General features: G+C 50.8%; 1 protein-coding gene across 1 annotated transcript in view; it reads left to right on the top strand.

Moving 5' to 3' along the window:
* The window catches only part of NFASC (neurofascin), a 49219-nt gene that overhangs the window by 4468 nt on the left and 34631 nt on the right, over nucleotides 1–10120 (top strand). The window contains exons 6-13 of the mRNA XM_009879098.1: nucleotides 1972–2022; nucleotides 6632–6743; nucleotides 7282–7466; nucleotides 7882–8013; nucleotides 8312–8455; nucleotides 8840–8951; nucleotides 9050–9216; nucleotides 9762–9909. Coding sequence (XP_009877400.1) covers nucleotides 1972–2022; nucleotides 6632–6743; nucleotides 7282–7466; nucleotides 7882–8013; nucleotides 8312–8455; nucleotides 8840–8951; nucleotides 9050–9216; nucleotides 9762–9909 — 1051 coding nt within the window. The remainder of the gene's footprint in view (nucleotides 1–1971; nucleotides 2023–6631; nucleotides 6744–7281; nucleotides 7467–7881; nucleotides 8014–8311; nucleotides 8456–8839; nucleotides 8952–9049; nucleotides 9217–9761; nucleotides 9910–10120) is intronic.

Here is a 10120-nt window from a genome sequence, read left to right as displayed (position 1 = left end):
AGCTGGAAGCAGCCTTGGTTTGCTCCAGGCTTAGGTTTAGGGGGAACTCGGGTCCGTGCTGGTGCTGCAGCGGGGGCAGAGCGTGTGTCAGCTTTGCGCAGGTCGGGATTTACTGAGCAGGAGCTGCTGTTCAGCTCCTTGGCTCCGGGATGTGCTGACATGGTGGGGTTGAACCTTTAGGGTATGAGCATGTGGGATGTGCTCAGGGTGGCCAGCAGTCTCAGTTCACCAGAGCATCATCTCGGGGGCAGGAGGAGCACATGCGTGACTCTCTCCACGCATGTAAGAGCCCTTCCCTGGACAGGTCCAGCCATCACAGTTTCTTCTCCAGAAACGAGACTACTTGAAGGCAGATGAGTTCCTGATGCAGATGTGTTTTGTGGCAGGTGGCTGGTGCGGGTGCTGGCAGAAGGCACAAGAGCTAGGTGCTGCAGAACACGAAGCTTTCAAGTGGCTGCAGGTCCTGCAGGGCACGGGCTCCTTCTGGGGTGCGTGTGCGCAGAGCACAGGCACAGAAATGGCATCCACAAGCCCCAGTCGTCACCCAATCTCCCTTTTCCAGTAAGACCAGACTGGGAGGAAGGGGTGATATGTCCTGGCTGATGTCAGGCTGTGTTTTGGGGAGCAGGCTCTTGTGCAAAGCAGGCACGAGGTGCTGCTGAATCCCAGCGTTAAGAGCTTAATTTGATCTCGCAGCAGCTTAAATTAGAAGTAACGCTATTAAAGCCACCTGAAAGCCATGGGAGAAGCAGTCAGGGCCTGGAGTGTTTTGCACTTTTGTTGTAACAGCTTCTCCTCTGTGCAAAGCATGAGTGGGGAATCAGCACTGTAAATGCTATAAAAGGCTCTTTGCCAATGTGTGTAGGTAATTCACTCTGAATATCATTTGTCCATTTACAGAGCTCACCAAACACTGCCAGTGTTTACCTGTTAGGGAAGGACTGAATCCTAAATTAACGAGCTGCAGGAATTCTGGCAAACAAAGATTTATGGTCATTGGAGCCTCCAAAGGCTCCAGCCTGACGTATTTGTCAGGCTCTAGGAAAAGTACGGAAGAAATCCTGGAAGATTTCTGTGCAGGCAGATACAAGCTCTCCCTCCTGCTACACTCAGACGCCACCACGTTTTTCTCTCGGGCTGTGTGGAATTGGCTTCTGATCATGCTGGACCCTCTCTTTAGGTTTTCCTTCAGAAAGATCGAAACCTCTGCTATTTCATCAGACAAATGCCACCCCACACGCCCCCGAGAGATTCTTACAATTTCAAGAACTGAGGCTTTTAATTTCTCACGTCACGATGCAAAAAATTCTTTATACGTGCAGCGTTCAAAGGAGACGAGTTTGTCTCAAGCTGTTCAGTCATCTCAGCCTTAAGCCATGGGCTGTGCCTAAAAAAGAAAAGTTCACCAGCTGCTAAAAAATCCTTGCATGGGATTGGAGACAAACAGCAGATTTATGCTTTTAGAACCCAATTATTACTATTATCTTTATTTTGTTCGTCTTTGCCATGCCTTCCTGCATCGTTACGCTACTGCCTAGCTGTGGCCAACCTACGCTTTACGCTGGGAAAAATAAGCCTGGATGCATTTTCCTCATAGTTAAGAAAACTGAGATGATAAAATTTTCTTCTCCAAACTGATGTATTGTTTTTCCCCCTGAAAAAAATACAAATGTCTTTACGTCAAAAGGAAAAAACCACTTCAAGGAAATGTTTATGCTACAATTTTCATACATTTAGTTGTCTTCCCATCTCATCGGAGGAAAACAGCCCTCTTTTTCTCTCCTTTACTGTCGTGTTATGTGGTTTATCCCGGAAGGCAGCTGTGCTCAGAGTGCTTCTGTATCCCTGCTGTTGCCCGTCCACGTTGCTCTTGTGTTTTGGGAAGTTGTTTTGTTTTCTGTGCCCCCTCCTCGCCTGCCACCCGCCCGCTTCGTGGCACTCGGTCCGCTCACGCTCTTTTGTTTATTGCAGAGAAACCCCATAACGAAACGTCTTTACGAAATTACACTGACATGTACAGTGGTGAGTCAACACTGGCTTCTGGAGACTTTCCTGATTTAACCCCCATCCCCCGGCTTAACCCGACTGATCTCCCGCGCTAACCGGGCAGCGAGCCTCCGCAGCATCGCCCGCGCGCCCCTCCGTGTGCCCGTGTGTCCCCCCGACCTTGGCTTTGTGAGAACAAGTGGGACAGAATGAGCCAAAAATCCCCTCAACTTCAAAATTCTGGAGTTTGAAGGTCATTAAGTGGATGTGCCAGAGCCCAGCTTGAGGTGTTTGGGCTGATGGGGTCTGAGGTGGCTTGTCCTCAGCAAAGGCTCAGGATTTAAGGATAAGACCAATCATCCTTCTCCTCCCTATCTTCAGAAAGGGCATCTAGAGTATTTGCAGCTAAACACAGGCTGGGAGAAAACAAAAAGGAAAGAGGGGAGTGTTTGTTTTTTTCTCAAAAGCTGGGTGCTTTCTGTCCTTGTGCTGAGGTCGTACGCGTGTTGGATGCTTTCGCGAGGCTCACGCCCTTTGTCTGGGCAGGGAAGATTCCCTCTGGAGCCTGCGTTTGCTGGGAGAAGCCAGCCCCAAACTCATAAATTTTTATGCTTCAGACTCAGAACCATGCGGCTTTCCGGGGTGTGATCGCTGGTATTCCTGGGGCTGGAAGCGTCACGGACGTGATGGGCAGAGTTGGGGGGCAGCGGGGCTTTGCAGGGGAGATGGAGTGGTTTGTGAGTGCAGGGATGCGATCACCTCGCCAGAGACCCCCACAGAGTGTGATTGCCCCAAGGCTAGGCGCTGCCGTGGGCTGGATGCACTTTCTGCCCCTCTCACTGCTTGCAGGGACCAGGGTTGCGTGGCAGCGGGATGGGGACAATGCCAGCCATGCCCTGTGCTGGTCCCCACCACCGCCCCGCGGCAAAATGCTGTCTCATCCCCTTCCTTCCACCTGAGGCCACAGGCCTGTCTGAGTCCTGCATGATCCAGGGCACATTTCCTTCTTCCAGAAGGACTTTTGGGGACAAGGAGTGCTTTTGCCAGCTAGAAGCAGAGAGAGTTGGAGCGCGAGAAGAGGAGGATGTGCCAGGAAAGAGCATGAGAGCCCTCCCGTGCCGGCAGGCAGCCCGGGCATCCCTTCCCTGCTGAGGTTTCTCAGGGTGCTGGGGGAAGCTCAGCAGAGGAACGAGGCTCGGAGGAAGCAGCAAATGGACTGGGCATAGTCTGAAAATCTTTGCCTGTGGAAGGGGATTGCCAAGCAAAACGAGCTGCATAAACCACAGTGAGAGGCAAGCAGGAGATGCCTCTTACAGGCACACAGGACAAGGGACTAAAGAGAAATCCAGTGACCAGCTCTCCTGTAAATATGTCTTGCCCTTCTTCTGTGTTTGCAGCCTCACTGGTCACCGTGGTGGTCGTGGGCTGCTTGATCTCCTGCTGCGCATCTTTGTTCAGGGAAAAGGAATGCTTAATAGACCCTCGTTAGGAAAATGAGATCTTTTCCGCACATTCTTACAGATTTATCCAGATTTCTATTCATAGGTGCATAGGATAAATTGCCTGCTATTGGCGTTGCATGGGCTATTTGCACTTATCCCCTGGAACACTTTATGGGTCCAGCAGATTCAAATCACCCACTCACGCCCCTCTGCAGCTGAGCTCCAACCCAGCAATTTCTTGATAGTTAATGAACTGGTGAAAAAAATCTTATCCTCAGCCCTTTTTCTTTTTGCCAGCCCCCTGTTTCTCCCTGGAATGACCCGTCTGGCTGTACTGGGCGCTGGAACTGGCTACAGCAGAGCACGGAGACTTAGGAGAGTGTGGGAAGAGGGGCATCAATCTCCCAAATATTTTAGGTGTCTGGGAAGCTTGGCACTCTCAGAACCTCTCCCTTGGGGTGCTGGTCCCTGTGGGCTCAGCTCCAGAGCAAAAGGCTCTGCAGGACGTGCAGGGAAGCTCGATGGGAACAGGCTGGGGGAGCGGGGGCAAAGCGTCGGGAGGCTGCGCGATCCCTTCACCGATGGTCCGGGATGGATGCGCCCAGGGACCTGGGACCTGCTGGCGTGGATGTGGGGCAGGAGCAGGTTGTGGGACACTTGTCTCCACCTGCACTTCAGGGCCAGGCTAATCGTGGGGGATGCAACCAAGCCCTTCTCCCCACGGCTCGTAGCGGGGGCAGCGATCTCCTTGCTGCAAAGCTTAATTGCCTAGGCAAACCCTCTGCAGTCGGGAAGGAAAAACGATCTAAAAGGATTAATCGAATATTTTATTAGCACAAGTTTCTCACTTTTTTTTTTTTTTTTAAAAATGAAAGTCTGGTTTGTTCTTTTTTCTTTTGGCAAACCTGCGGGATGTTTTAAAGCTGACAAACCGTGCAAGAGGCGAACAGATGGGATGTGCCTGGATGTGCATATTCCTATTATCGCCTTTCAGTAGGAACGGGAGCTGCTGTAGTTTTTCAATGCCATCAGGTCAGCACTGTGGGGAAGGGGCAGTCGGCTGCTTCGGGGTGAGAAGTGGCTGTTTCTGGGATACCCTGTTCACAGCTGAACAGGTCCGGTTTCATAGAGGCAGAGACAACAGCAGCAATCTACTTTTGAGCAGAAATAAATAGCCATGGGATTTATTTTTCCAGTTCTGTTCCATCCAAACTGATGAGTGAGACATTGCTATTTGTCTGACAGCTTCCAGCTGGAGCTGCCGCAAGTTCAGAGCTGGAGCAGTACCTCTGCCCGAGAGAATTTCTGGCCATGCCCTATTATAAATAGCAAAATATTTATTAGTAGTGCTGTAATAAGGCAAAAAGCTTATCAGCTATGCAGTAGTGTTGTTGTTCGGTTTATTAAACCAAGTGGATAGGGTACTAATTTATCTCCCTTATTTTTAATTTTCATCATTAATATATGGCTCGTAAAATTTGGCTTGCACTGCTGCTCATCTCTTTTTGTTATGCCTCGAGCTCCTGAGTAAATGGGTTCATCGTGGGAGTGAAGCATACAGCCTCTTCCAACAGGCTGCAGACTGCTGCCTAATAAAAGCCAAAACTGGCTTATAAAATAATATCCCACTGTCTTAATCACATGAGAAGAGAGAAGTTCATGAGTCTGGCCGGAGGTATTGATAAATCTGATAAGGCTGTTGATAAATCCTGGCTTTAAAACCAGCCACTGGCTCTGACCCCAGTCCCCGGCAGAGCCCCAGCACGGGTTGGGTGTTTTAACCAAGAGAAATGATCCTCTGCAGAAGCAGGCAAGCAAACAGTGGCATGTGCCTGCCCGGAGAAACTGGCCCTTCAGGATAGGGTCAGGATTTGCCTGCCCTGGTAATCCATTAATCAAATAATGGACTAACCCGCTGACCAGCATGCCTGGCCCACTAACCCGTGGGAGTGATGGATGGGTGTGTGTGGCAGATGTGGAGTCGTTTCAAAGGCACGGTTTAATTCCTGGAATTGGGTTTTGGGTGGGGTTTTTGTAGCCCTTGTAAGCCTGGTCCCAGGCTTTCCCCAAAGCAGGCTGACGAAAGCTCCGTGAACAGCCCCTACCCTCTCTCCCCTCCTTCTCCCCAGCCCCTTTCCCTCGACCAGAGCCCAGGTGGAGGCTTCCCAAACAGACAGCAGGCACCCCCAAAGGGCCTGGCCATGCTTGGTGCCTCCTGCTTTTGGTCGGCGCCCCAGGATCCTGCACCGGGGTGGGCTCTGCCCTGGGATCCCTTCGGTATTTGTAGTGACCCTGTGCCAACCTCCTCCCCTCTCCTGATCTCATAACCTCCATCTCTGCTACTGCTGCTTTCAAGCCCATCTCATCCTGTTTCGTCCTCACTGATCTAGATCTAGTTTAATGATTCCACTTATTAGTGGAATTTATTTGATTCATAATTAATCGTTCTCCCCTACAAAGAGACCTTTGCTACGTGTATCTGTAGAGAGTTGTCTTGTGTCTTCCCCTGGTTTTCTCCTCTTAAACTTTCCTCTCCGGTCCTGAAATGTGTCATTTTGGTTCCTAAGTCGTTCTTTCCAAAGGGCACTGTCCTTGCCAGGACCTGCAGCTCCCAGTAAGGGTGAGAACCCCCCCGGTGCTGCTGGAGCCCCAGATGGCGCCGGGATCCTCCGTATTTCGGAGATCTCTGTGTCGAAGTGGCTCAGCTGTCTGAGTAAACCCTTCCCGTGCCCGTTTGTTCCTTTTGTCCTTCATTCCATGTTCTGCCCATCACTGTGTCCAAGTCTCGTCTGATTTCAGCCCATTTCTTTGTGCCAGAGGCAGAGATGGGCAGGGAAGGTGCTGGCCAGGCGGGAGCTGATGGTGCAGGGAATTCCCCGATGCACCGTCCCTGTGGTTCAGCTCCCTCTGCCCATCCTCTGCTGCTTCTTTACCTCCCTGCCTGCCAAGCATTCTCTCTCTACCCCCTTTTTTAAAAAAAAAAACTTTAAAAATTACCTTGAGCCCTTCTCTACTTTCCAGGTACATTTCTGGGTGAGTTCAGTAGCCCAGGGTTGTCTGGGAACTTGACATCTTCCCCCTGAAAACACCGTGTATTTCTGGCCCTGTACGTGCCCTCCCCATTGCTGCGGCAAAGGAGAGTTTAAAAGCACTTTGTTTTATTTTATGGTTTTGTTTTTTCTTTTTTCTTCTGCTGATTTCAGCCCGAGGGATTACGGAAACAACTCCCAGCTTCATGTATCCGTACGGGACCTCAAGCAGTCAGATGGTGCTCAGAGGGGTCGATCTCCTGCTGGAGTGCATCGCTTCAGGAGTGTACGTACTGCTGGAGAGGGGAAAAGGGGGGTCCCTAGCTGTCCCCGGTGACCAAGATGCTGAATCACCAGTGGAAATAACCTCTGGCTAAGAAAAGGGATCATTCCCTTCCTTTTAACTGCTATTAACAATACTCTCATAAGCTCCTCGAAGCCTAAAAGCGTGGAACAAACAGGAGAGCGGCGTTCTGCGGCGCTGTTCAGAGAAGCAGGTGTCTTCAGATACTTGCTGTCCAAGGATAATTCTGCAGTGGTTTGTCCTTACAGCTATTTGCAAATCTCCTGGGTGCTCCTCACCACGCTGTATAAACTGCGGGTGAGGACATCTGTGGTCCACGTCCCCGCAGAAGCATCCTGGGCTCTCGGGTCAGACTTTGGGCGCTCTGATTTAGGGGTTGTGGTAGGAAAGAGGGTGATGCAGAAGTCGGATGAGTCCTTCTCCCTGGGTATGAGCGATTCCAAGTGCAGGATCATCAACTGTTTTATTAGGAGTAATTTTCTTGTCTTGCAAAATCATTTATCTCCTCCCCTGTCCTTAGACCAGCACCAGACATCATGTGGTACAAGAAAGGAGGAGAGCTCCCAGCAGGCAAAACCAAGCTGGAAAACTTTAACAAGGCTCTTCGTATCTCCAACGTCTCTGAGGAAGACTCTGGGGAGTATTTCTGCTTGGCGTCAAACAAGATGGGCAGCATCCGCCACACGATCTCGGTGAGAGTGAAGGGTACGTCACCTTTACCTTCCCGTCTTTTTTACCTTTGCAACCCAAAGCTGGGAGAGGATGTGCACGGGAGGGGATGCTCTCCCTTGTCGAAAGGGAGGCTGGTGGAGGCTTTCTGTTGGGAGATATATCCAGCCATGCTTGCTTCTTGTCCAAACTGACCTAAAAGCAGAGTGGGGTGTGACCTCAGCTGGGGTAACTCAGCAGAACTTTGCTGATATGAACGGTTGTGGGTTTGTGTGGTTTTTGATGGGGAGGGATTCAGGCAAGAGAAGTCCCCAGCCTCACTGCACCCAAGGAAGCCCACTGGAGAGGACGGTGTTTTCCTTGTCCCAGTGCTGCAGGGAGCAGTGGAGAGGGGATTCCGAGTGAGGCAGCACTGCTGTGGTTGTAACTGGTGCATCGGTGCATTTTAAAGCTGCTCCATACTGGTTGGACGAACCCCAGAACCTCATTTTGGCCCCTGGCGAGGATGGTAGGCTGGTGTGTCGAGCCAACGGGAACCCCAAGCCTGCGATCCAGTGGCTGGTGAACGGCGAGCCCATAGAAGGTGAGCAAGGAAGAATCTGTACCTCCTTTACATAAAAAAACCAAACTAGCCAAGAATCTTGTGTTTGACACCATGAGAGCCAGTGCTGCTGTGAGTGGTGTGCCTGGGCTCCGGCATCGCAGCACGTGAACCACTGGCTTGTCTGAGAGAAGACCAGTTGGTTCATGTCTTTGTAGGCTGAGGAGGTCATGTACCATCACCTGGGTTTACCCGGGCTGAGACAGAAAGATGCATAAGGATATTGCCTTGTGAGCTTTAATTTAAAATTTAATTGAAAGAGCGGTCTCTGTTTCTGAAGCTGCTCCCCACAACCCGAGCCGAGAGGTGACTGGAGACACCATCGTATTTCGAGACACCCAGATCGGCAGCAGCGCTGTGTACCAATGCAACGCGTCCAACGAGCACGGCTACCTTCTTGCCAACGCCTTTGTCAGTGTCCTGGGTAAGTATTTAGGGAAGAAGAACACCTTTTTGCTTTCCTCCATTTGCTTTCCTCTTGGTTGTTAGCTACTCTGAGGCTAATGCACAAAGGTACATGATCTCTGCAACCAGGCTTTGGAGCAGAAGCCCATTACTGTGGTCCTGCAAAGCCCGGCAAGGCTGAGCAAGTCCTGTTGGCACTAAGACGTTAGCTGGTTCTTTTAGCAAGGCTAGAAAGGGAAGCAGAGGTGAGAAGGCATGGAGAAGCTCAACTGAGTCTTGAAAGTGCCAACAAGGAAAGAGTAAACAGAAGAGAAGGGAGGGTGAATGAAAAATATGAGACTGGCAGAAACCAGACACTGGTTTCTTTTCTTTCTCAGTGGCTGTGATTTTCTGCCCTTTGCAGACGTGTCTCCGCGGATACTGGCTCCCCGCAACCAGCTCATCAAGGTGATTCAAAACAACAGGACCCGTCTCGACTGCCCCTTCTTTGGCTCACCCATCCCCACCCTGCGATGGTAAGAGCTGCAGCACGTCCCCTGCCAGCCCAGAGGGGTGGGAAGGGGAGGTTTCCTGCTCCTTCTTCCCTTACAATAGCACTCTGTGGTGTTGTGAGGTTTAAGAATGGCCAGGGGAACACACTGGACGGAGGAAACTACAAGGCGCACGAGAACGGGAGCTTGGAGATGAACATGGCTCGGAAGGAGGACCAGGGCATCTACACGTGCGTCGCCACCAACATCCTGGGTAAAGCAGAGGCCCAGGTCCGCCTGGAGGTCAAAGGTAGGGGCACAAAAGGCTCTGGGTCAAAACTCTCTCTTGGATCTCCTGAAACTTGCAGCAGAAATTGAGGTTAAGGGAAGGTTGGTTGCGTGCTCCAGCAGTCTGCCAGCAGGACAAGCACTACGTAATTTGGAATCCAGAAAATGGTAGAGATTCCCTTTTAATGTTGGAAAAAAATGAGGCTGTGGATATGGTGAAGCTGTAGAAGGGTTTGGTGTGGATGTTGGGCTGTGAGCAATGCCAAAAGAAATACAAAGTGTCCCTCAGGGTTAGCTGAGGGCAATAAAACATTTTCTGAAACAAGTTTCCACTGGCGCTTTCCCTGTTCAGCAAAACCGATTGCTGACTCTGAAAACTGGGTATTTTTTAAAGGGTCAGCATGAATTAATGACTTGTTAATTTATTTGCAAGCATCGGTCAGTTCACGGTAGCAAGCTGGACAAGCGCTCGACGTGCATGCTCGTCCTTTCCAAGCAACTTCACCAGGTTCCTGAGCTAAGACCCAGCAGCTTGGTGCCCAACACTTTCTTTCTGACTTTGTGCAGACCCAACCAGGATCGTGAGAGGACCAGAAGATCAGGTGGTGAAGAGGGGCTCCATGCCTCACCTCCACTGCCGCGTGAAGCACGACCCTACGCTGAAGCTCACGGTCACCTGGCTCAAAGACGACGCACCCCTGTACATGGGGACCAGGTCTGGGTTTGGCAGTTTCATGGGTCTTTCCTGCCAGGACTGTCAGACTTTGTGACAGAATGTTTCAGGAGTTACCTGGGATAAGGTGGATAGCCATCGAGTTCCCGTCTAGGCAGCATTTGCTGTTCTCAATGCTTTTAAGACGTGACTAGCTCCTCCCAACAGGCACTGCCTAGCAAATAAAATGATCTTAGCAGTAAAGCAAGGCTTT

The sequence above is a fragment of the Apaloderma vittatum genome, unplaced genomic scaffold, assembly GCF_000703405.1.
Source record: "Apaloderma vittatum isolate BGI_N311 unplaced genomic scaffold, ASM70340v1 scaffold28011, whole genome shotgun sequence".
NCBI classification, from domain to species: Eukaryota; Metazoa; Chordata; class Aves; order Trogoniformes; family Trogonidae; genus Apaloderma; species Apaloderma vittatum.
Note: the sequence above shows the minus strand (reverse complement) of the source record. Positions and strands in the feature narration are given on the sequence as shown.